This window comes from Schistocerca nitens, chromosome 7 (genome assembly GCF_023898315.1).
Source record: "Schistocerca nitens isolate TAMUIC-IGC-003100 chromosome 7, iqSchNite1.1, whole genome shotgun sequence".
Lineage (NCBI taxonomy): Eukaryota > Metazoa > Arthropoda > Insecta > Orthoptera > Acrididae > Schistocerca > Schistocerca nitens.
Window position 1 is genome coordinate 529,892,951 of NC_064620.1, and position 27,804 is coordinate 529,920,754.

The window sequence follows — 27,804 nt, forward strand, 5'->3', positions numbered from 1 at the left end:
GTCCATTCCGTTCAACTGCTTTTCAAAGTCCTTCGCTGTCTCTGACAGAATTACAATGTCATCGACGAACCTCAAAGTTTTTATTTCTTCTCCATGGATTTTAATGCCTCCTACGAACTTTTCTTTTGTTCCCTTTACTGCTTGCTCAATATACAGATTTAATAACATCGGGTAGAGGCTACAACCCTGTCTCACTCCCTTCCCAACCGCTGCTTCCCTTTCATGTCCCTCGACTCTTATAACTGCCATCTGTTTTCTGTACTAATTGTAAATAGCCTTTCGGTCCCTGTATTTTACCCCTGCCACCTTCAGAATTTGAAAGAGAGTATTCCAGTCAACATTGTCAAAAGCTTTCTCTAAGTTAACACACACCAGATAAACAAGATTATTTTCCTACGAATCGTCGTTTTAATGTGCCTGACTTACATAAATAACACGACGGAATTAACGATGTACTGAAATCAAATGCATATTACTATAAATGACAAGCGTTATTGAAGAAAACGGAAAAATAGTCTCACTTGTTCGTCATATGCTCCAGTTTCTTATATACAAATTTGAAAACACGGAGCACGGTTTCCTTTGATAGGCGATAACTGGATATAAATTCGGAATCGGCGTCGTCTCATTTCTTCTCCTTCCTCATATTCTCACGAACACTTGAGCCAAAGTATCGTCATCGCTGTCTGCATCTGTCACTATTCCTCCATCTTGAAAAGTCATTGCCCGGTTAAGTTCGCTAACCGGCCAGAAATTACCGGTTAAGTTATCCGGTTTCGTACAATGTTTTTACCGCGCTTAACTGGCTGAAACGTCCCTGAGACGGAAGTAATGTTATTTAGTTGCAACCGGTTTTGCACTTGTATGCAATCAGCGGCCGGAGACGTCCTGCAAGGACAGTTCAAATTGAGCGGTAGGGGGAGGGGTGACCGCATTGACGGCGTATAAATAGAGGAGGGAGTTGTGGCGCAGCTCTCTTCCGCGCTGAACCATGAGTGCTGTGTTCGCCGCCTGTGGGCTGCTGGTCTCGCTGTCTGCTGGGCTGTTGGCAGTCGCAGCCTGGCTGTGGGCCACCCGCTGCCGGACTTCGATCCCAGGACCCCCGACACTGCCGCTGCTGGGAAACGCGCTCAGCTTCTACAAGATGCCCGTGCTGGTGGGCCGCCTCACGGAACTGCACAATCGCTACGGAGACATCTTCAGGTGAGTCGGGCGTCTTGTACACTGGCCCACTGCTGTGAACCACTGCTGTGTTAGCAAAAGACCACCAGCGTTGCGGCGTTGTAAAGTCTGTTCCTACAGATTCCGTTATGCGTTTAGAAAGTTGCGTTGCGTTGTTCGGGGGAAGAGACTAAACAGCGAGGTCATCGGTCTCGTCGGATTAGGGAAGGATGCGGAAGGAATTCGGCCGTGCACTTTCAAAGGAACCATCCCGGTATTTGCCTGGAGCGATTTAGGGAAATCACGGAAAACCTAAATCAGGATGGCCGGACGCGGGACTGAACCGTCGTCGTCCAGAATGGGAGTCCAGTGCTCTAACCACTGCGCCACCTCGCTCGGTCGTTTAGAAAGTGGACATGGGTTCACAACAGTACTCAGGATTCATCAGAATGCAGTTGACATGTTTTCACTGTTTCTTCATGCTGACTGATTATGCTCGTAGTCGCTAAGCGTGGGTATCGTGATTGTTATGTTTGTTCTGATACCAAGAACACTGTTTCTTAACGTTTTAATTTGATACTTTGCTGCGCGTTTTGTGCAGGGTTTGCTCATCATCAGGCGTTTTCTGTTGCTTGCATATGAAATGAAATATGTCTAACATAGAAGTCGCTTCTTGTGAGAAAATAGTGTTGTGGGAAAAAAGGGAAAAGGGGAGGGGGGAGGCAAGAAAGACAACCAGTGTGCTCACTGCTTATAATATTGTGACGCAACTCTTCAATGTAATATAGTCATTCCACCAATAAATGTATGAAATAAAGGGTGTAAGACTTAGACGGTAAGTGAAATCTCTGACATACAAAGAAAATTTTACATAATTAGTGCTACATAGCCGGCCCGTGTGGCCGTGCGGCTCTAGGCGCTTCAGTCCTGAACCGCGTGACCTCTAAGGTCGCAGGTTCGAATCCTGTCTCGGGCATGGATGTGTGTGATGTCCTTCGGTTAGTTAGGTGTAAGTAGTTCTAAGTTCTAGGGGACTGATGACCACAGATGTTAAGTTCCATAGTGCTCAGAGCTATTTGAACCATTTTTGAAGTGCTACATACCTTTTTTATTTTTTATTTTTTTGAACCATCAGTATCCCGACTGGTTTGATGCGGCCTGCAACGAATTCCTCTACTGTGCCAACCTCTTCGTCTCAGAGTAACAGTTTCACCCTATGTCCTCAATTATTTGTTGGATGTGTATTAATCTCTGTCCTCCTCTATAGCTTTTCCCCTTCTGCAACTCCCTCTATTACCACGGAAATTATTCCCTGATGTCCTTAACACATGTCCCATCATTCTCTACCTTCTTCCTGTCAGTGTTTTCCATGTGGATTCTGCGTAGGATCCCCTCATTCTTTACATCTACATCTACATACATACTCCGCAATCCACCATACGGTGCGTGGCGGAGGGTACCTCGCACCACAACTAGCATCTTCTCTCCCGGTTCCACTCCCAAACAGAACGAGGGAAAATTGGCTGCCTACATGCCCCCGTACGAGCCCTAATCTCTCTTATCTTATCTTTGTGGTCTTTCCGCGAAATGTAAGTTGGCGGCAGTAAAATTGTACTGCAGTCAGTCTCAAATGCTAGTTCTCTAAATTTCCTCAGTAGCGATTCATGAAAACAACGCCTCCTTTCCTCTAGAGACTCCCACCCGAGTTCCTGAAGCATACCCGTAACACTCGCGTGATGATCAAATCTATCAGTAACAGATCTAGCAGCCCGCCTCTGAATTGCTTCTATGTCCTCCCTCAATCCGACATGATAGGGATCCCATACGCTCGAACAGTACTCAAGAATAGGTCGTATTAGTGTTTTATAAGCGGTCTCCTTTACAGATGAACCACATCTTCCCAAAATTCTACCAATGAACCGAAGACAACTATCCGCCTTCCCCACAACTGCCATTACATGCTTGTCCCACTTCATATCGCTCTGCAATGTTACGCCCAAATACACTCCTGGAAATTGAAATAAGAACACCGTGAATTCATTGTCCCAGGAAGGGGAAACTTTATTGACACATTCCTGGGGTCAGATACATCACATGATCACACTGACAGAACCACAGGCACATAGACACAGGCAACAGAGCATGCACAATGTCGGCACTAGTACAGTGTATATCCACCTTTCGCAGCAATGCAGGCTGCTATTCTCCCATGGAAACGGTCGTAGAGATGCTGGATGTAGTCCTGTGGAACGGCTTGCCATGCCATTTCCACCTGGCGCCTCAGTTGGACCAGCGTTCGTGCTGGACGTGCAGACCGCGTGAGACGACGCTTCATCCAGTCCCAAATATGCTCAATGGGGGACAGATCCGGAGATCTTGCTGGCCAGGGTAGTTGACTTACACCTTCTAGAGCACGTTGGGTGGCACGGGATACATGCGGACGTGCATTGTCCTGTTGGAACAGCAAGTTCCCTTGCCGGTCTAGGAATGGTAGAACGATGGGTTCGATGACGGTTTGGATGTACCGTGCACTATTCAGTGTCCCCTCGACGATCACCAGTGGTGTACGGCCAGTGTAGGAGATCGCTCCCCACACCATGATGCCGGGTGTTGGCCCTGTGTGCCTCGGTCGTATGCAGTCCTGATTGTGGCGCTCACCTGCACGGCGCCAAACACGCATACGACCATCATTGGCACCAAGGCAGAAGCGACTCTCATCGCTGAAGACGACACGTCTCCATTCGTCCCTCCATTCACGCCTGTCGCGACACCACTGGAGGCGGGCTGCACGATGTTGGGGCGTGAGCGGAAGGCGGCCTAACGGTGTGCGGGACCGTAGCCCAGCTTCATGGAGACGGTTGCGAATGGTCCTCGCCGATACCCCAGGAGCAACAGTGTCCCTAATTTGCTGGGAAGTGGCGGTGCGTTCCCCTACGGCACTGCGTAGGATCCTACGGTCTTGGCGTGCATCCGTGCGTCGCTGCGGTCCGGTCCCAGGTCGACGGGCACGTGCACCTTCCGCCGACCACTGGCGACAACATCGATGTACTGTGGAGACCTCACGCCCCACGTGTTGAGCAATTCGGCGGTACGTCCACCCGGCCTCCCGCATGCCCACTATACGCCCTCGCTCAAAGTCCGTCAACTGCACATTCGGTTCACGCCCACGCTGTCGCGGCATGCTACCAGTGTTAAAGACTGCGATGGAGCTCCGTATGCCACGGCAAACTGGCTGACACTGACGGCGGCGGTGCACAAATGCTGCGCAGCAAGCGCCATTCGACGGCCAACACCGCGGTTCCTGGTGTGTCCGCTGTGCCGTGCGTGTGATCATTGCTTGTACAGCCCTCTAGCAGTGTCCGGAGCAAGTATGGTGGGTCTGACACATCGGTGTCAATGTGTTCTTTTTTCCATTTCCAGGAGTGTATTTAATCGACGTGACTGTGTCAAGCGCTACACTACTAATGGAGTATTCAAACATTACAGGATTCTTTCTCCTATTCATCTGCATTAATTTACATTTATCCATATTTAGAGTTAGCTGCCGTTCTTTACACCAATCACAAATCCTGTCCAAGTCATCTTGTATCCTCCTACAGTCACTCAACGACGACACCTTCCCGTACACCACAGCATCATCAGCAAACAGCCGCACATTGCTATCCACCCTATACAAAAGATCATTTATGTAGATAGAAAACAACAGCGGACCTACCACACTCCCCTGGGACACTCCAGATGATACCCTCACCTCCGATGAACACTCACCATCGAGGACAACGTACTGGGTTCTATTACTTAAGAAGTCTTCGAGCCACCCACATATTTGGGAACCAATCCCATATGCTAGTACCTTAATTAGGAGCCTGCAGTGGGGCACCGAGTCAAACGCTTTCCGGAAGTCAAGGAATATGGCATCCGTATGATACCCTTCATCCATGGTTCGCAAAATATCATGTGAAAAAAGGGCGAGTTGCGTTTCGCAGGAGCGATGCTTTCTAAAGCAGTGCAGATGCATGGACAGCAACTTCTCTGTCTCATGGAAATTCATTATATTCGAACTGAGAATACGTTCGAGAATCCTGCAACAAACCGATGTTGAGGATATTGGTCTGTAATTTTGAGGATCCGTCCTTCTATCCTTCTTATATACAGGCGTCACCTGCGCTTTTTTTCAGTCGCTCGGGACTTTACGTTGAGCAAGAGATTCGCGATAAATGCAAGCTAAGTAAGGAGCCAATACAGTAGAGTACTCTCTGTAAAACCGAATTGGAATCCCATCAGGACCTGGCGATTTATTTATTTTCAACCCATTCAGCTGCTTCACAACCCCAGGGATGTCTATGACTGTGTCCTCCATACGGGAATCTGTACGAGACTGAAACGATGGTATGTTTGTACGATCCTCCTGCGTGAAAGATTTCTCAAATGCTAAATTTAAAACATTCAAGAGTGGAATTAAAATTCAAGACCTTATCAGTCCGCCTAAGTTTCAACATTAATTTCCCGCACCACATCTCAAATGCTTCGATTCTCTCCTGTTCCGGTTTTTCCACAATTCACGTTTCACTATCATGCGACGATCTATTCCATTCGTACAATTCCAGCAATTTCTTCTACACTTAAGGCCTATGTTTGATACTAACAGACTTCTCTTGGTCAGGAACGCTCTTTTTGCCATCGCTAGTCTGCTTTTGATGTCGTCCTTCCTCCGTCCGTCATTGGTTATTCTGCTGCCTAGGTATCACAATTCCTTAACTTCATCTACTTCGTGACCATCAATCCTGATTTAACGTTTCTCACTGTTCTCATTTCTGCTACTTCTCGTTACCTTCGTCTTTCTTCAATTTACCTTCAATCTGTATGGTGTACTATCAGTAGACTGTTCACTCCATTCACCACATCCTGTTATTCTTCTTCACTTTCACTGAGGATAGCAATGACATCAGCAAACCGTGTCGCTGACATCGTTTTATGTTGGATTTTAATTCCACTCTTGAATGTTTCTTTTATTTCCGTCATTGCTTCTCTAGTGCACAGATTGAGCAGTGGGGGCGAAAGACTACAGCCGCACTTTTATTGTTCCCTCTTAGCTCTTGTACATGTTATATATTACCCATCTTTCCTTATAGCTTACCCCTACTTTTCTCAGAATTTCGAACATGTTGCATCATTTGACACTGTCGAACGGTTTTTCCAGGCCGATAGATCCTATGAGGGTGTTGTGATTTTTATTTATTCTTGCTTCTGTTATCAGGTGCAACGTCAGAACTGCCTCTATGGTGCCTTTACCTTTCCTAAAACCAAACTAATCATCATCTAATACCTCCTCAATTTTCTTTCCATTATTCTGTGTATTATTCTTGTTAGCAACTTGGATGCATGTGCTGTTGAGCTGATTATGCGATAATTCTCACGCTTTTCAGCTCTTGGAACCTTCGGAATTGTGTGGAGTATGTTTTTCCGCAAGTGAGATGATATATCGCAAGACTCATACATTCTACATACCAAAGGAATAGTCGTTTTGTTGCAACTCCCTCAATGCTTTCAGAAATTCTGATAGAACATTATCTATCCCTTCCTAAACTCTTTTAAATTCTAGATCCCTTATCTCTTCTATATCGATTCCTGTGTCTTGTTCTATCACATCACACAAATCTTCCCCCTCATAGAGGTCTTCAATGTACCCTTTCCACCCATCCGCTCTCTCCTCTGCATGTAGCAGTGGAATTCCCATTGCACTCTTAATGTTACTACCCATGCTTTAAATTTCATCAGAGGTTGTATGGACTTTTATATATGCTAAGTCAGTGCTTCCTACAACATTTCTTTTTCGATTTCTTCTCATTTTTCATGTAGCCATTCCGTCTTTGCTTTCTTACATTTGCTATTTATTTATTTCCTAAATGACTTGTATTTCTGTATCCCTGAATTTCCCTAAACTTATTTAACTTCCTTCTTTTACCGATCAGCTAAAGTATTGACTACTGATCATCATAACTAAATTGTGAGCTGACTTCATATCTACTCTTGGGTAGGCATTACAATCCAGTATCTGATTTTGGAATCTCTGCCTGACCATGAAGTATTCTAACTGGAATATTACCGTATCCCCCCACCTTTTCCAAGTATATCTCCTTCTCTTGTTATTCTTGAACAGAGTGTGTGCTATTACTAGCTGAAATTACTGCAGATATCAATTAGTCTTTCTCCTCTCTCATTCATAGAACCAAGCCCACATTCCACTGTAACTCTTTTTTCTACTCCTTGCCCTTAACTGCATTCCAGTCCTCCATGACTATTAGACTTTCACCTCCCTTTCTATATTGAATTCCCCGTTCAATAGCCTCGTATACTTTTCATCTTCCGCTTGCGATTTCGGCGTGTGTACCTGAACTATCGTAGTCGGTGTTGATTTGCTGTTGATTCTGACGGGAATCCTACTGATAACGAGTCGCCGGCCGTTGTGACCGAGCGGTTCTAGGCGCTTCAGTCCGGAACCGCGCTGCTGCTACGGTCGCAGGTACGAATCCTGCCTCGGGCATGGATGTGTGTGATGTCCTTAGGTTAGTTAGAAACCAGTACTTCTAAGTCTAGGGGACTGATGGCCTCAGACGTTAAGTCCCATAGTGCTTAGGGCAATTTGAACCATTTTTTGAAAACGAGTCTTACGCCCATTGTACCATTTTCTGCTGATATTGTTCTATAATCATCTTACCAAAAATCCTTGTATCCTTTCCAGTTCACTGACGCCAAGTAAACCCAGATTGAGCCTTTTCAGATTTTCTAGCTTCGCTTCCTTGTTGAAAATTCTGGCATTCCACGCCCCACTCGTAGAACGTTATCCCTTCGTTGATTATCCAGTCTTTTTCTCATGGTCACCTTCTCCTTGGCAGTCTACTCCCGGAGATCCGAATGGGTGTCTGTTGCGGAATGTTTTGCCACTGGAGAGATCATCACAACACTTTTTTTAATTACAGTCCACATGTCCTATGGATACACATTATGTGTCTGTAATTCAGTGGTTCCCATTGCCTTCTGCATCCTAATGCGGTTGATCATTGCTGATTATTCCGCCTTTAGGGCAGTTTCCTACCCACAGGCCAAGAACTGCTCTCAACGTTTGTCTGCTTCTCCGTCTTCTTTGACAAGATCATTGGCTGAATTAGGGTGACTTCTTATGCGACAAGTCTGCAGCCACCACTACGGACGATTTCTATTTAAAGGTTAAGCAGTTTGGGGGTCTGAACTGAGGATGGTTTGATTATTGATCAAAGTTGCTACTCCTAGACCACGAGTGTAGCTTCAGGGAAACTGCTGCCGAAATATCATCATACGTCGGACGCAGGCAGTACCACAGTCAAGAAGATGCTGCTCAAAATCAAATACGATTCCTCTTGTGCACATACTCTGCAAACCACTGTGAAGTACGTGTTAAAGGTTGCTTAGCAGGATAGCACATTCTGCGGTTTCGCCGGCCGGGGTAGCCAAGCGGTTCTAGGCGCTTCAGTCTGGAACTGCGCGACCGCTATAGTCGCAGGTTCGAATCCTGCCTCGGGCATGGATATGTGTGATGTCCTTAGGTTAGTTAGGTTTAAGTAGTTCTAAGTTCTATGGGACTGATGACCTCAGATGTTAAGTCCCATAGTGCTCAGAGCCATCTGAATCATTTTCTGCGGTTTCCTCCGATTCACATCACGTGCGGCGCGCTGGACGAATGACACTATGTCTCTCTGCTTTCTGTAATTAGTCTATGTTCACACTCGGTACGAGAACGATGAGCTTTGAGGTACGGATAATATTTTTAGAGTCTTCACTTAATTTTGTTACAAGATTTTGACGGGGTTGTGGCCTTCTATCCTCAAGCGTGTACCAGATCAGATTTCACAGCATCTCTGTGGCACTCTCCCACTAGTTAGACACACTTGTGAGCATTCGTGTTGCCCTTCATTGGCTACACACAGTATCCGCTGTCACTCCTATTTGATGTGGTTCCCACATACTTCAGCAGTATTCTAAGATGGGACCCACAAGTCGTATGTCAGCAGTCTCATTTTGGAGAACGACTGCATTTTCCCAGCTGCCTTACCAATGATTGAACGTTTCTGATATTCCATTTCATTTCGCTACAAAATGCAACACGCAGGTACTGAAATGAGGTGTAGTTAGGGCATTTATGACCGGGATCACCCCTCTGGAGAATTCAGTCTCCTGGTGCAATTCCTTTTTTTTTAAGTTGACGCTACTGCGGTGTCTTGCGAGTCGATGATGATGAAATGATGACGAGGAAAACACACACAACCAGTACCGAGCGGCGAAAATCCTCTAGCCGGCCTGGCTATCGAACGCGCGGCCCTGAGATCGAGAGTCAGCAATGCTAAATCAGAGGACCACCAGCTGCTGACAATAAGGTGTTGGTACGGGTCGATTGTTTGCATTCACGATTCGATAATGCTGTAGTTACAACACACGACTTTTCTACGTTTTCTGAAGTGTACAGCGTAACTTTCTTGAAAATATAAAACAAGTTACCACTCTTTGTACCACATTGAATTTTTATGAAGATCTAGCAGATTATTTGTGCATTTGTTCACTTAGATAACTGCATCATATGTAAAAACTCTGATGTTAATATTAATATTTTCTGACAGATCGTTATAACATACAGTTAACAAAAATGGCCCATACACAATGAATGAAAAGGGTCGCGGCACAATTCCCTGGGACCTGAAACTACTTCTACTTCCATCAATGACACAGCGTTCAAGGTAAAACGCTGTATCCTCACTACCAAGAAATCTTCACTCCAGCCACAAATTTGTTTGATAAACGATGTAAAAGTGCTTTTCGTGTGATACTGAGTCAAACGCTTTTCGGAAGTCAAGACATACTGCATCAACCAGACTATCCTAATCTATGGATTTGATGATCTCATGCGAGAAAAGCACAAGTTAGGTTTCACCTGCTCGATCTTTTCGGAATTTATAATTGAATCGATCATTGCATAACGATCATGAGTGAAGTTTCTAACAAAAATGAGTTATACACTCCTGGAAATGGAAAAAAGAACACATTGACACCGGTGTGTCAGACCCACCATACTTGCTCCGGACACTGCGAGAGGGCTGTACAAGCAATGATCACACGCACGGCACAGCGGACACACCAGGAACCGCGGTGTTGGCCGTCGAATGGCGCTAGCTGCGCAGCATTTGTGCACCGCCGCCGTCAGTGTCAGCCAGTTTGCCGTGGCATACGGAGCTCCATCGCAGACTTTAACACTGGTAGCATGCCGCGACAGCGTGGACGTGAACCGTATGTGCAGTTGACGGACTTTGAGCGAGGGCGTATAGTGGGCATCCGGGAGGCCGGGTGGACGTATCGCCGAATTGCTCAACACGTGGGGCGTGAGGTCTCCACAGTACATCGATGTTGTCGCCAGTGGTCGGCGGAAGGTGCACGTGCCCGTCGACCTGGGACCGGACCGCAGCGACGCACGGATGCACGCCAAGACTGTAGGATCCTACGCAGTGCCGTAGGGGACCACACCGCCACTTCCCAGCAAATTAGGGACACTGTTGCTCCTGGGGTATCGGCGAGGACCATTCGCAACCGTCTCCATGAAGCTGGGCTACGGTCCCGCACACCGTTAGGCCGTCTTCCGCTCACGCCCCAACATCGTGCAGCCCGCCTCCAGTGGTGTCGCGACAGGCGTGAATGGAGGGACGAATGGAGACGTGTCGTCTTAAGCGATGAGAGTCGCTTCTGCCTTGGTGCCAATGATGGTCGTATGCGTGTTTGGCGCCGTGCAGGTGAGCGCCACAATCAGGACTGCATACGACCGAGGCAGACAGGACCAACACCCGGCATCATGATGTGGGGAGCGATCTCCTACACTGGCCGTACACCACTGGTGATCGTCGAGGGGACACTGAATAGTGCACGGTACATCCAAACCGTCATCGAACCCATCGTTCTACCATTCCTAGACCGGCAAGGGAACTTGCTGTTCCAACAGGACAATGCACGTCCGCATGTATCCCGTGCCACCCAACGTGCTCTAGAAGGTGTAAGTCAACTACCCTGGCCAGCAAGATCTCCAGATCTGCCCCCCCATTGAGCATGTTTGGGACTGGATGAAGCGTCGTCTCACGCGGTCTGCACGTCCAGCACGAACGCTGGTCCAACTGAGGCGCCAGGTGGAAATGGCATGGCAAGCCGTTCCACAGGACTACATCCAGCATCTCTACGATCGTCTCCATGGGAGAATAGCAGCCTGCATTGCTGCGAAAGGTGGATATACACTGTACTAGTGCCGACATTGTGCATGCTCTGTTGCCTGTGTCTATGTGCCTGTGGTTCTGTCAGTGTGATCATGTGATGTATCTGACCCCAGGAATGTGTCAATAAAGTTTCCCCTTCCTGGGACAATGAATTCACGGTGTTCTTATTTCAATTTCCAGGAGTGTATATTCGAAATGGGTGATTAATAGTAGAAGCAGAGAAAAAAGAAAAAAAAGGCTGAGTAAGATACTTCGACAATATAAAATAATGTGATAGCATACGTGCCAAATGTTAAATGGGTGACACTAAATCTGGAAATTGGTAACATAGGGTGTACAAATACATTGGTAGGATGCCAAATCCGTAAAACGGTAAAATTGATAAAAACTGATAAGATACGACGAAACGCAGATATACTCGTCAATAAGTATAGCTCTTTATGTAGATGTGTGTGTATGTGTGTGTGTATCTACGTCCGAACAGCTCTCGAGAAAGAGCTAATCGCCATTTCACTGCGTAGCCTGCAATCAAGAGTACATCTACATCTACATGATTACTCTGCAATTCACATTTAAGTGCTTGGCAGAGGGTTCATCGAACCACAAACATACTATCTTCCTACCATTCCACTCCCGAACAGCGCGTGGGAAAAACGAACACCTAAACCTTTCTGTTCGAGCTCTGATTTCTCTTATTTTATTTTGATGATCATTCCTACCTATGTAGGTGGGACTCAACAAAATATTTTCGCATTCGGAAGAAAAAGTTGGTGACTGAAATTTCGTAAATAGATCTCGCCGCGACGAAAAACGTCCTTGCTTTAATGACTTCCATCCCAACTCGCGTATCATATCTGCCACACTCTCTCCCCTATTACGTGATAATACAAACCGAGTTGCCCTTTTTTGCACCTGAATTATTTATCAGTCATGCGCTGTTGCTCCGTTCAGTCTGTCCTCTGTGTTGAGAGGATGGCATTGTGGATATCAGGGTCGAAACCATTGCTACGAGGAAATAAGTCTTGCATTGCCCTATGTGTTAATCTAAATTAAATATTCGAGTGAACTCGCATTTCTGCAAGTCTCAGCTTGTCCCCTTCTGCACAAGCATTTATACCGAGTTGGTGATTACTAAAAGTAATGAGGGCTTGTCGAGATGGTGAAATACTAAATGATGTGCATAAGAACGGCAACATTGCCGGAATAATATTTCTTGTAGATATTGTCGTAAGTAGAATACATTTTTTCCGCTTTAATACTGCACATGTATGTCGTTTTTGTAGGAGTCAATTTGGCTTGTTAAACATAAATGCAGACAGAACACAGTTAACAATATTAATCATGATTGGCTGACAGTTTACCGGTACACCAGTAGGCAAACTGCAGAGCGTTGTTAAACTACACACTGTAGTTGTTATGTGAGTTATTCGAAAGCTGATACCATGTTGTAAATATCGTTTGCTAGCATTTACAGAAACATGTACACGCTCTAGTACAGGGTCAAACACGTGACTCCCGATAGTTTTGTTCATTCCTGGGAGTGTAACGTGCGGGCTTTCACAACAAATGTATACTGGTGGTGGCCCTCAGCTATGTACCCCCTGACTCAGTGTTGAAATATTAAAAGTTCTGGCTGTTTTCGTTGTCTAGGGGCTGGGATACGTAGTTGCCACATTACAGGCCAGATACTGCCGAATCCACAGTATACGATATGAATATACACATGAATCGAATGGTCCAAAGTTTCTATCACTCGGCAATTGCAAATGTAATGTAGAAATTTATAAATGAAAGATTGCAGTTAAATAAAATCTGCAGGTACTATCTTAACGACTTTAAATCATGAGTACGATAGTAGAAGTACTTTTGGGAATTTGGTATATTTCTGCAAAACACTTATTGGTGTCGATGGTCTAGCAATTAAATAAAATATAAGTTGAATAACAGGGAAACAATGGATTCCTACTGCACGTAATTAGTTATGAACAACGACATAATTCATGAGAAAAAAAAATGTTCAAATGTGTGCGAAATCTTATGGGACTTAACTGCTAAAGTCATCAATCCCTAAGCTTACACATTACTTAACCTAAATTATCCTAAGGACAAACACACACACCCATGCCCGAGGGAGGACTCGAACCTCCGCCGGGACCAGCCGCTCAGTCCATGACTGCAGCGCCTTAGACCGAGCTCATGAGATTTTCACTTCTAAACGCACACTACGTCTTAACTGTAGAAGCCACGGAACTGTCAGAAGTGCACAAGTCGACAATAAGGAGTATTTCTATCTGCCGCGACTAGGTGCGAACCGCTCCACACTCTCCAAGTCTCATCCGTGACTGTGAGTCCGCCACGTCCTTGCGACTCCCCAGTGTGCCGCACCATTCCGAACTCTCCTCATGACCTCTCCTGTACTCCATGCTTCTCCCCCACTTCCGTACATTCTCTCAATCGAACACTGTGATTGGTTAGAGCGCTCCCGAAATGTCTTCAAGCCAATGTGCACTCACAAACATATTAAAACACATTCGAAATACTGGATTTACATTTAAATAACTTGAAATTAAATAAATATTCCTACGGCTGGACCATAAACACGCTCTAACACACGTTATTAAATACACAAACAAATTAAATAAACATATATCAAAGGAATAGCAAGGAAAATTAAGCCAGTAGCCCAATGTCTCTGTGCTTTCTAAAACACAGTAAATATTTGACCAGTTTCTTCATGAATAGTATATATCGGATATAAACAAAGATATAGATGAATAAGCTTGCTGCTACAGTTTTTTCGTGTAACTGTGGAGTACTTATGGCCTGACGCGATCGATAGTAATCGGCCACTTTGACCTCCAATAAGTGATGTACTATCCAAGTTACATGATTGTAATTCATACCAATATAGGTTTACACGAATAGCTTTCTAAAGACACATCGATCGACGAAATCGGATGAACCGTTTAGATTTTGGAAACTCGTTGTTGGGTGTTACTTGTATAATTTACCGTCAGATACTAAACTTTAAACTAATAAAGATATTGGAAACCTGATTACACCATCAGAATCGTTGTGCAAATAATGGTAATTTACTTGTTTCTTTTTGAGGTATCATGATTCATCTGGCTACAATTAATTTCTATACGAACTGTGAAATGCCTGCCATGATGGTTTCACAGAGTCCGCCATCTTTGGAACTCTCGGCATGCAAGTTTCTTTCATCGACACAACATCATCATTGGATTTCCAGCCACGCGCTTCGGCTGGACCCCTGTTGCTTCCGCCAACATCTTGCACCACGTGGTCGGCCTGCCGAGTGGGCTGCACCCACTGAGCAGCCCGTGTGGCCACGCCAGTTCCCAACTTATAATATTTCCAGGGCACCACAACTCGCCTGTTACCTGACAAACTGAACATACAAATTTATTTTATACTTTTACTCTTCGATTGGAGGTTCCATGTTAAACAGGCAGTGCCAACTAACTTACCATTATCCACAATCATACTGCTGTTGTGGGGCAGTGAAATCTGTGAGTACAGCTGTGCATAAAAGTGATTTCATCGGAAAGCCTTCCACGTTCATGTTATGCCACGCTTGTCATATGTAACAAGCAGTAAGATAGTGGTGGAATAGACAAAAATGCAAGTGTAAAAAAAGGGTTGAATTAGCAGCCTGACGTTAAGATAACACAATTAGGAGCACTGCCTCCTCTATAATGAGAGACAAACTTTTACTACTCGCCAAACAGTTGCTGCGTTGTCTATAACAACAGTCACCACCCTGTTCTACAATCCCGCACAGTAAAGCGATAAATGAAGAAAACTTTCAAAAAAGTTCCATGTTACTACAGCGTGATTCATCCTGTCACAAAACACTCCCAAGAAATGCATAGGACTCACGTTGTTGATATCATACTCACCTCGCCTGCCAAAACTACCAGTTAAGATACTCGGATGGATAAGAAATAATATAATGTGGAATACCCTGTACACATATAAGTGTCAGAACCACATCTCAACGTATACCTGTAAGCTAACAAAGAGAGATATCATGCATTTCACGAGGCGCTACGCCCTTGGTTCATCAGCTGTGCTGTAAGCATACAGAGATGGCGCTAGTCTTGACGAGGAGTTTCACATAGCACGTATGGCCAATAGTGTCTCGACGCAGTGTGTTCTCATTCCAATTTAAAGATAGTCAAATCACATAAACTAAAAGTACATATCGTATGAAAACGTAATCTGTGCCTTGAATCAGAAACCTTAGATACGCATTCAAAGTACAAAACAGTAGTTCGTAGTATTGTGATAGCACTGCACCACAACTTACATAAATCATCTAGAATCTGTACCATGTATGCAGAATTAGCTAGCATTTCAGTCTGATTGTTGTATGTGTACACACTGGACTCCTTTACCATGTTCACAGAAAAAGCAGGCTACATATATATCTCCATCTATAAGGCTTCCCTGCAAATTACACTTAAGTACCTGGCAGAGGGTTCGTTGAACCACTTTCACAATAATTCTCCATTATTCCATTTTCGAACATCGCGCGGAAGAAACACACACTTATATCTTCAGCTGTGAGCTCTGATTTCCCTTATTTTATTATGATGATCGCTTCTCCCTAGTTAGATCGGCGTCAAAATACACTCCTGGAAATTGAAATAAGAACACCGTGAATTCATTGTCCCAGGAAGGGGAAACTTTATTGACACATTCCTGGAGTCAGATACATCACATGATCACACCGACAGAACCACAGGCACATAGACACAGGCAACAGAGCATGCACAATGTCGGCACTAGTACAGTGTATATCCACCTTTCGCAGCAATGCAGGCTGCTATTCTCCCATGGAGACGATCGTAGAGATGCTGGATGTAGTCCTGTGGAACGGCTTGCCATGCCATTTCCACCTGGCGCCTCAGTTGGACCAGCGTTCGTGCTGGACGTGCAGACCGCGTGAGACGACGCTTCATCCAGTCCCAAACATGCTCAATGGGGGACAGATCCGGAGATCTTGCTGGCCAGGGTAGTTGACTTACACCTTCTAGAGCACGTTGGGTGGCACGGGATACATGCGGACGTGCATTGTCCTGTTGGAACAGCAAGTTCCCTTGCCGGTCTAGGAATGGTAGAACGATGGGTTCGATGACGGTTTGGATGTACAGTGCACTATTCAGTGTCCCCTCGACGATCACCAGTGGTGTACGGCCAGTGTAGGAGATCGCTCCCCACACCATGATGCCGGGTGTTGGCCCTGTGTGCCTCGGTCGTATGCAGTCCTGATTGTGGCGCTCACCTGCACGGCGCCAAACACGCATACGACCATCATTGGCACCAAGGCAGAAGCGACTCTCATCGCTGAAGACGACACGTCTCCATTCGTCCCTCCATTCACGCCTGTCGCGACACCACTGGAGGTGGGCTGCACGATGTTGGGGCGTGAGCGGAAGACGGCCTAACGGTGTGCGGCACCGTAGCCCAGCTTCATGGAGACGGTTGCGAATGGTCCTCGCCGATACCCCAGGAGCAACAGTGTCCCTAATTCGCTGGGAAGTGGCGGTGCGGTCCCCTACGGCACTGCGTAGGATCCTACGGTCTTGGCGTGCATCCGTGCGTCGCTGCGGTCCGGTCCCAGGTCGACGGGCACGTGCACCTTCCGCCGACCACTGGCGACAACATCGATGTACTGTGGAGACCTCACGCCCCACGTGTTGAGCAATTCGGCGGTACATCCACCCGGCCTCCCGCATGCCCACTATACGCCCTCGCTCAAAGTCCATCAACTGCACATACGGTTCACGTCCACGCTGTCGCGGCATGCTACCAGTGTTAAAGACTGCCATGGATCTCCGTATGCCACGGCAAACTGGCTGACACTGACGGCGGCGGTGCACAAATGCTGCGCAGCTAGCCCCATTCGACGGCCAACACCGCGGTTCCTGGTGTGTCCGCTGTGCCGTGCGTGTGATCATTGCTTGTACAGCCCTCTCGCAGTGTCCGGAGCAAGTATGGTGGGTCTGACACACCGATGTCAATGTGTTCTTTTTTCCATTTCCAGGAGTGTATATTTTCGCGTTCGGAGGAGAAAGTTGGTGATTGAAATTTCGCGAGAAGGTCCCGCCGCAACGAGAAAGGCTTTTATTTTAATGACTTTCACCCCAGATCCTGTATCATGTCCGCGACACTCTCTCCTATATTTCTCGATAATACAAAACGTGCTGCCCTTATTTGAACTTTCTCGATGTACTCCGTTAATCCTATAGGGTATGGATCCCACGTCATACAGCAGTACTACAAAAAAGTGTCCTGCCAATAAAATGCAGTCTTTGGTTCGCCTTCCCCCAACATCTTTCATGTGTTCCTTCTAATTTAAGTTGTTTGTAATTTTAATTTCAAGGATTTCGTTGAATTTACAGCCATCAGATTTGATTGATTTATCGTGTAACCGAAGCTTAAGATTTCCTTTCAGCAGTGATGAGGATGACCTGGCACCGTGTTAAACCTGCATCCTTTGATACTGAAGCCCTTTTTATGTTTCCTAGAGACCCTCTAACCTAAAATACCGCCCAGTCCACGCCACATAGGCCCCACTACATGTATAGCCGCCTCATGCGTGTAACGAACTCCTGACCTATTTTGCGGAACCCGGAACTCCACCACCCTACGGCACTAGTCGAGGAATCTGCAGCCTACATGGTCTCAGAAACGTGTGAGCCTCTGATCCAGCCCCTACACTCTACTCTGTACCAAAGCTCCACTATAGGTCCTATCGACTACTCTGCAACTGGTAAGATCCGTCTCGGAAGCAAGACTAGCAGCCTTTACCGCTTCAGATAGCCGCTTGAAAACAGAGAGAATCTCTTCGATTTCAAAGCGACACACTTGAGCCATCACCTACAGTTGGCTGCAACCTGTATTCTTCATGCCATCCGGAAGGACCCGTTTTACTCCTGGAATGACTCTACTAGGTATCCACATGGATTGCACACTGGCTTCCTTCCCCTCCTAGGCAGCCATACCCCTAAGGCGCCCCACAATGTGCCTAACATTGGAGGTCCAAACTACCAATATTACCACCCTCAGTGACTCCCGGATGTTGCAGGCAGGGGCTTCCCCCGAAGAAGGGCAAGTGACTGCATCCAGGAGAGGGACAGTGTCATCCACAGACAACATCTCGAGCCTGTTTGTCAGACTGATCTGGGAGGCCCTACATTCGGGTCCATGGGAAGTCTTTCGTAACCTGCCATGCCACGAGGAAACCTCCTACTAGACCACGGGTGAGCAGTTACTGGGCTGGCCACCGGCTCGGGCCGATCAGCAGTCATGGGGGGCGTAGACGTCTATTGATTCCCCACGGCCGGCCCACAACATTGATACCTATCCACTGCAGCTTCAAGCTGTGTACTCGAAGCCAGCACATGAAACTATCTCTTTACTTATTTTTATATTTAAACACTGACCTACAGAATTTTCCCTGACAAAGGCAACTCAAATTTAACCTATTCATTTGATATCCACAATATACAAGCCCAACGAAATCCGACTGCTGTACATTGACAACATGACTTCCAGTCATTAACTCACAAGAATGGCCCTGAATTGCAAGAAATCCTAATAATAATACAAAGCCAAAAAATATGAAATTAAAAAAAATATAAAACTACCTCCAACTCTGTTAATTGCCTAAACTCATTTCAGTCATGATTCCTGATAGTGGAAACCGCATTTTTTATAAGTCACTTACCTCATAGAAAATGTACATAACACGAACTACAACAATTACAGCAAACAGCAATTACAGACAGCTAAATAAAAAGGTTCTAACTACTACAGACTCTAACTACTAGGTGGCATATGGTTAGCAAAAGAAAGATTTTGTTGAAGAGCAAAAAATGTATTTAGGAAATTTTACCTTATTCATATGACATCCAGTTCCATAAATTATATAGTTATCAGTAATTCCACTACCAAACATTATCAACTATACATCCATTATCACACCTTTCCTTGCATGTTTTCTTACAAGAAATTTCATCTCACTTTGCATTGCATATCCTACAATACAGAGTCTACACTAAGAAAAACATGTCCGTAGACATCTATCCACTCGCTAACAACTAGTCCGTCCAACCACAGAATCTCCTGCTGAGGGCGCAGAACACTGACAGCGATATTAACGCAGTCTATAGCGCTGCCAACATATAAACAGGATACTTACACAGAGCCTAGAGCTGAGACCGAATTTATCGCCAACTCAGCTCACAGCAGTCACAGCCCGTATCCATACTACAGGGTTATTACAAATGATTGAAGCGATTTCACAGCTCTACAATAACTTTATTATTTGAGATATTTTCACAATGCTTTGCACACACATACAAAAACTCAAAAAGTTTTTTTAGGCATTCACAAATGTTCGATATGTGCCCCTTTAGGGATTCGGCAGACATCAAGCCAATAATCAAGTTCCTCCCACACTCGGCATAGCATGTCCCCATCAATGAGTTCAAAAGCATCGTTGATGCGAGCTCGCAGTTCTGGCACGTTTCTTGGTAGAGGTGCTTTAAACACTGAATCTTTCACATAACCCCACAGAAAGAAATCGCATGGGGTTAAGTCGGGAGAGCGTGGAGGCCATGACATGAATTGCTGATCATGATCTCCACCACGACCGATCCATCGGTTTTCCAATCTCCTGTTTAAGAAATGCCGAACATCATGATGGAAGTGCTGTGGAGCACCATCCTGTTGAAGTCGGCGCTGTCGGTCTCCAGTTGTGGCATGAGCCAATTTTCCAACAGGTCCAGATACATGTGTCCTGTAACGTTTTTTTCGCAGAAGAAAAAGGGGCCGTAAACTTTAAACTGTGAGATTGCACAAAACACGTTAACTTTTGGTGAATTGCGAATTTGCTGCACGAATGCGTGAGGATTCTCTACCGTCCAGATTCGCACATTGTGTCTGTTCACTTCACCATTAAGAAAAAATGTTGCTTCATCACTGAAAACAAGTTTCGCACTGAACGCATCCTCTTCCATGAGCTGTTGCAACTGCGCCGAAAATTCAAAGCGTTTGACTTTGTCATCGGGTGTCAGGGCTTGTAGCAATTGTAAACTGTAAGGCTTCTGCTTTAGCGTTTTCCGTAAGATTTTCCAAACCGTCGGCTGTGGTACGTTTAGGTCCCTGCTTGCTTTATTCGTCGACTTCCGCGGGCTACGCGTGAAACTTGCCCGCACGCGTTCAACCGTTTCTTCGCTCACTGCAGGCCGACCCGTTGATTTCCCCTTACAGAGGCATCCAGAAGCTTTAAATTGTGCATACCATCGCCGAATGGAGTTAGCAGTTGGTGGATCTTTGTTGAACTTCGTCCTGAAGTGTCGTTGCACTGTTATGACTGATGTGAGTGCATTTCAAGCACGACATACGCTTTCTCGGCTCCTGTCGCCATTTTGTCTCACTGCGCTCTCGAGCGCTCTGGCGGCAGAAACCTGAAGTGCGGCATCAGCCAAACAAAACTTTATGAGTTTTTCTACGTATCTGTAGTGTGTCGTGACCATATGTCAATGAATGGAGCTACAGTGAATTTATGAAATCGCTTCAATCATTTGTAATAGCCCTGTAAAAACTGTGGAAAATTGCACTACACAGACAAACAAAGAATATCGATACCCACTGCAGAACTCTACTGTAGACACTGACGTAAACGCAAGAACTGTGTCTAATAGAATAACTTAACGCACAGAGATTCAAAAAGCTAACTACCAAAGCACACAGGTGAGACTAGATAATTCGTTTCTCGTTAGAAACCTGTAAAACGTCTTGAAATCAGAACACTTTCCGACACTAATGAGAAGCGTTTATGCAGGAGATGCTCTGCGCTGGCAGGCGCGATGTGCTTTGTGTGGACGCGCTGAGGGCCGACTGACCGCCAACGGACAAGAGCCGCCAGCCTCAGACAAATAGTGCTTGTGTTGCGAGAACGCACCTGCCGTGTGGAGTGCCCCGACGTGACTGAGTACCCCAAAATTATGCATGTGCGCGCAGCTGCCAATACCGAACAACCCGCACTCTTAACACTGCGCTACTGGGGTGAATCGAGTTCCAGAAATTACACATACGCGGGCAGGCTGCTTTCCATCGAATAGTGCAGTCGTACTTTCTTCGTCGCAGGACGTGTGGAGAAGATGGAATATGTGATATGTGCAAGATGATGGAAGGAGAACGCTAGTGGCATGATTCGAGTTACCAAAGTAACGCATAGACAAGCTGACGGAAGGAGAACGCTGTTGGCGTGATTCGAGTTCCCGAAATTTCACATATGCAGGATGTTTCCTTTTGTATCACTTCGTCGTCGTACTTTCTTTGCAGGATCCGACCTGTTAGGACACACATACGTAGATAGATTCGTGATATGCTCAAGCTGGCAGTTGCGTTATCACCATTATTCTACAGTCGCGGAGCTTGATGTACTGCTGCTCGGAGGATGACGACGAAATCTGAGCTTACGCAGTTTTTATTTATTTTAAATGCAGTTACGTACTAACATTGCTGCGAGAGAATAAAATTTGTATTTTAATATAGGAGTCGTTCCTTATGTAAACTCAACAGCATTGGCAGTGCAGCCATATATGTGAAGCATCTCGCAGACGTTTCGATGCTGTCTATAAATCAAAAGTTTCCGGTAATCAAGGCTAGGGAAGTAACTATGCCTTATGGAGAGGCGATACAGGTGCAGCTACAAGTTGAACAGATGTTTCCTCCATCAAGATTTTCGGACCTGAGTGCAGAGAATTTACAGTTGTTAAACAGTGGTACCATGTTTTCTTTTTTTTTGCGCCGAATGATACAGTTGACTTTACAACTGAATTGTTATTTATTTATTTGTTTCTCCCAGTTTACTGAGTGTATAACTATATTCCTAACATGATAGATGTTTGAGTCAAATTTGAGTCAAATATTGCACTTTTCTCCTGAACCAATCAATAGTCGAATTATTCGAAGTGGGCACACATTGTAACATTGTTAACATTTAACGTAAATGATATTGCGTCTGCTACTGAAGTCAAAGAGCGTAGTTACAAGGCACACCAACAACGCAGTGAGAGAATTTTGTATTTCAAGGCAGCTCCTCATCTGTTTGTGTCCACATACTGACTGCTGCATCTAGCAAGACTGCTCCATAATAAAATATGTATTACAGAAGGAACGGCAAAAAATTCTACATATAAATTTTATTGTAACAAAGCATCACATTTAAGTTTTCAACATCAACAACAAAGTTCATTTTTTAGCTTATTAGCTTCAAGATATAAATTTCGACATAAAAACGAATTGCATTTCTCTCACTGTTTACTAGCACTGTCCATTCTCCACATTGATGTCATCTGCGAAACCTCGAAAATGACAGTCATATCACCATTTCGCCAACAGCTTTAGTAGACTAGACTTTAAACCCTAATCGTCTTTCTTCGTTTTCCAACGACTTTGCATTTAACTCTCCAGTCACTGTTTCATAATTATCAATAGCCATTCTCCACTGGGGTGCGAAAAATGAGAGGTAACCCCTGTTCTCAATATTATGCACGCCATATTATGATAATAAGTCTTTAATCCACATAACTTTCTCCAAAGCCTTCAGGAACTCGAGATTCACGTGGAACCACTGATGGGGCACCAGTTGAGACCATACTACGAGGGTAACTCCAAAAGAAATGCACACTATTTTTTTAAATCCATCATTTATTGTACATGTTTGAAAGTTTTAGTGTGTAGATACAGCCTTTAGGAACAATATTTTCATTTCTCCACATACACTCCTGGAAATTGAAATAAGAACACCGTGAATTCATTGTCCCAGGAAGGGGAAACTTTATTGACACATTCCTGGGGTCAGATACATCACATGATCACACTGACAGAACCACAGGCACATAGACACAGGCAACAGAGCATGCACAATGTCGGCACTAGTACAGTGTATATCCACCTTTCGCAGCAATGCAGGCCGCTATTCTCCCATGGAGACGATCATAGAGATGCTGGATGTAGTCCTGTGGAACGGCTTGCCATGCCATTTCCACCTGGCGCCTCAGTTGGACCAGCGTTCGTGCTGGACGTGCAGACCGCGTGAGACGACGCTTCATCCAGTCCCAGACATGCTCAATGGGGGACAGATCCGGAGATCTTGCTGGCCAGGGTAGTTGACTTACACCTTCTAGAGCACGTTGGGTGGCACGGGATACATGCGGACGTGCATTGTCCTGTTGGAACAGCAAGTTCCCTTGCCGGTCTAGGAATGGTAGAACGATGGGTTCGATGACGGTTTGGATGTACCGTGCACTATTCAGTGTCCCCTCGACGATCACCAGTGGTGTACGGCCAGTGTAGGAGATCGCTCCCCACACCATGATGCCGGGTGTTGGCCCTGTGTGCCTCGGTCGTATGCAGTCCTGATTGTGGCGCTCACCTGCACGGCGCCAAACACGCATACGACCATCATTGGCACCAAGGCAGAAGCGACTCTCATCGCTGAAGACGACACGTCTCCATTCGTCCCTCCATTCACGCCTGTCACGACACCACTGGAGGCGGGCTGCACGATGTTGGGGCGTGAGCGGAAGACGGCCTAACGGTGTGCGGGACCGTAGCCCAGCTTCATGGAGACGGTTGCGAAAGGTCCTCGCCGATACCCCAGGAGCAACAGTGTCCCTAATTTGCTGGGAAGTGGCGGTGCGGTCCCCTACGGCACTGCGTAGGATCCTACGGTCTTGGCGTGCATCCGTGCGTCACTGCAGTCCGGTCCCAGGTCGACGGGCACGTGCACCTTCCGCCGACCACTGGCTACAACATCGATGTACTGTGGAGACCTCACGCCCCACGTGTTGAGCAATTCGGCGGTACGTCCACCCGGCCTCCCGCATGCCCACTATACGCCCTCGCTCAAAGTCCGTCAACTGCACATACGGTTCACGTCCACGCTGTCGCGGCATGCTACCAGTGTTAAAGACTGCGATGGAGCTCCGTATGCCACGGCAAACTGGCTGACACTGACGGCGTTGGTGCACAAATGCTGCGCAGCTAGCGCCATTCGACGGCCAACACCGCGGTTCCTGGTGTGTCCGCTGTGCCGTGCGTGTGATCATTGCTTGTACAGCCCTCTCGCAGTGTCCGGAGCAAGTATGGTGGGTCTGACACACCGGTGTCAATGTGTTCTTTTTTCCATTTCCAGGAGTGTACTTTCCATCCCTCTCAACTGCCTTACGCCATCTTGGAACCAGCGCCTGTATACCCTCACAGTAAAATCATGGACCAACCTGTTGGAGCCACTGTTTGGCAGTGTGCACAAGGGAGACATCATCTTCAAACCTTATTCCACGAAGAGAGTCTGTCAGTTTCCCAAAGAGATGATAGTCACATGGAGCCAGGTCAGGACTGTAAGGCGGGTGTTTCAGTGTTGTCTATCCGAGTTTTGTGATCGCTTCCATGGTTTTTTGACTGACATGTAGCCATGCATTGTCGTGCAACAGCAAAACATCCTGCTTTTGCCGATGTGGTCGAACACGACTCAGTCGAGCTGAATTTTCTTCAGTATCGTCACATATGCATCAGAATTTATGGTGGTTCCACTTGGCATGATGTCCACAAGCAAGAGTCCTTCGGAATCGAATGACACCGTAGCCATAACTTTTTTCCAGCAGAAGGTGTGGTTTTGAATTTTTTTTCCTTGGGTGAATTTGCATGATGGCACACCATTGATTGCCTCTCCGTCTCTGGTGAAAAATGATGGAGTCATGTTTCATCACCTGTCACAATTCTTCCAAGAAATTCAACTCCACTATTCTCGTAATGTTCCAAAATTCGCTGCATTCCATTTTTCTTGTTTCTTTGTGAGCCACTGTCAACATCCTGGGAAACCACCTGGCAAAAACCTTTTTTAACGCCAACACTTTCAGTATTCTGCAAACACTTCCTTCCCCTAACCCAGCGTAGCGTGACAATTCGATTCACTGTGATGCGTCTGTCAGCAGTCACAAATTCGTTAACTCTGTGCACATTGCGAGGACAATCCTCAATATTGGCATGCCTGCTTTCATCACGTAACCTGCTTGCCCACCGACTAACTGTATTCAATCGACAGCAGCATCTCCATACACCTTTTTCAACCTCCTGTGGATGTTTCCCACTGTCTCGTTTTCTAGCACAGGAATTCAATGACAGCACGTTCCTTCTGACGAATGTCATGTGTAGCAGCCATCTTGAAGACATGCTGTGACGGCGCCACTCACGGGAACAGGTTGAACTGAGTTTGAAAACAAGCGAGAAGGATGTATCTACACGCTGTAAAACTAACACACATGCTGAATGAAAGCTGTATTTTTACAAAAATAGTGTGCATTTCTTTTGGAGTGACCCTCATATGCTGGTGGTCATTTTCCATCAGCCATTTTGCTGAAGTTATATCCAACTTCTGCTACGGTGTCGTCCACTGTAGGATGAAACCACGTGAAGCAATCACTCTTCTTCGCTTACCGCCCAACATCCAAATTTCTCTGGGTTAAACCCAGTTGTCTGTGGTGCTGAGTCGCTGGTAGTGAAAGTACACTTCGTACAGGGTTTTGCGTGAGAAGTGTATTAATGCCGCATTCCTTAGCATTAAAGAGGTTTCGGGGAAAAAAGCGATGAGCAGTCTCAAAAAACTCTCTTCCTAAAAATCAGACACCGATAGCAGCGGCGTTTGCGTAGAGTTGTCCTTGCTAACAGATATGCAACACTACGTGAAATAATCGCAGAAATCAATGTGAGATGTACAATGGAAGTATCGTTTAGGACAGTGCAGTGAAAAGTGGCGTTAATGTACTGTCGCAGCAAACGACCGAGACCAGAGACTTTGCTAACATTACGATGTCGCCTGCAGTGCCTCTTCTGATCTGGTGACCATATCGTTTGGACCCTATACGACTGGTAAGTGCAACCTGGTCGGATTAGTCCCGATTTCAGTTGGTAAGAGCTGATAGTCGGGTTAGACCCCTAAAGCCACGGACGCAATTGTCAACAAGGGACTGTGGAACCTGGTGGCGGCTCCACGATAGTGTGATCTATTTTTAAATGGAATGGACTGGGTCCTCCGGTCCAGCTGAACCGACTGTTGACTGGAAATGGTTATGTTAGGTTACTTGGAAACCGATTGCAGCTATTAATGTAATTCGTGTTCCCAAACATGTCACCAGGCAACAACTGTTCACAGTTGGTTTGAAAAACATTCTGGACAATTCGAGTGAATGATTTGGCCGCTCGGATCGCTCCATTTAATATTTCAAAAAATGGTTCAATTGGCTCTGAGCACAATGGGACTCAACTGCTGTGGTCATCAGTCCCCTAGAACGTAGAACTACTTAAACCTAACTAACCTAAGGACATCACATACACCCATGCCCGAGGCAGGATTCGAACCTGCGACCGTAGCAACAGCGCGGCTCCGGACTGGAGCGCCTAGAACCGCACGGCCGCCGCGGCCGGCATTTAATATTTATGGACCGTAATCGAGAGGTCAGTTTGAACACAGAATCCTTTACTGGGAACTGTTTCGCAATTATTGACGGCTGTAGAGGCAGCATGGCTCAGTATTTCCGCAGAGGACTTCCAGCTACTTGTTGAGTCCATGCCACGTCCAGCTGCTTCTCTACGCCATGGAAAAGGTGGCCTGACACGATATTTGGAGGTGCACCATGTCTTTTGGGCAACTGCCTTGCCGCAGTGGATACACCGATTCCCATGAGATCACCGAAGTTAAGCGCTGTTGGGCGTGGCCGGCACTTGGATGGGTGACCATCCTGCCGCCATGCGCTGTTACCATTTTTCGGGGTGCACTCAGCCTCGTGATGCCAATTGAGGAGCTACTCGACCGAATAGTAGCGGCTTCGGTCAAGAATACCATCATAACGACCGGGAGAGCGGTGTGCTGACCCCACGTCCATCCTATCCGCATCCTCCTCGGGGGATAACACGGCGGTCGGATGGTTCCGGTAGGCCACTCGTGGCCTGAAGGCGGAGTGCTTTTTGTTACCATGTCTTTTGTCTATTCAGATGTTTGGGACTTGAAGAAGTCTCTGCGTCCATATAGTTTCATCCGAAAAATTCGCTTCATGGGCAATAATGCAAATAAATTGTCCAGTTACAGGCCCCGCAAAAACATACCGTGACGTAGTCAGGCGTTCAGTGTATCACGTGGACAGTAAACATAATAATTGCCCCGTTGCAGGGTTCCAGATGATCAACAACATCAGAAAAGTAAAAGTTCCGTGTGTTTCGGCGACACAACTACTGGTAAATCATAAAGGCAAATATT

General features: G+C 46.1%; 1 protein-coding gene across 1 annotated transcript in view; it reads left to right on the top strand.

Moving 5' to 3' along the window:
• Window positions 1-991: 991 nt before the first annotated feature.
• The window catches only part of LOC126195738 (cytochrome P450 4c3-like), a 152,388-nt gene continuing 125,575 nt past the window's right edge, over window positions 992-27,804 (top strand). Inside the window, exon 1 of the mRNA XM_049934365.1 lies at window positions 992-1,203. Coding sequence (XP_049790322.1) covers window positions 992-1,203 — 212 coding nt within the window. The remainder of the gene's footprint in view (window positions 1,204-27,804) is intronic.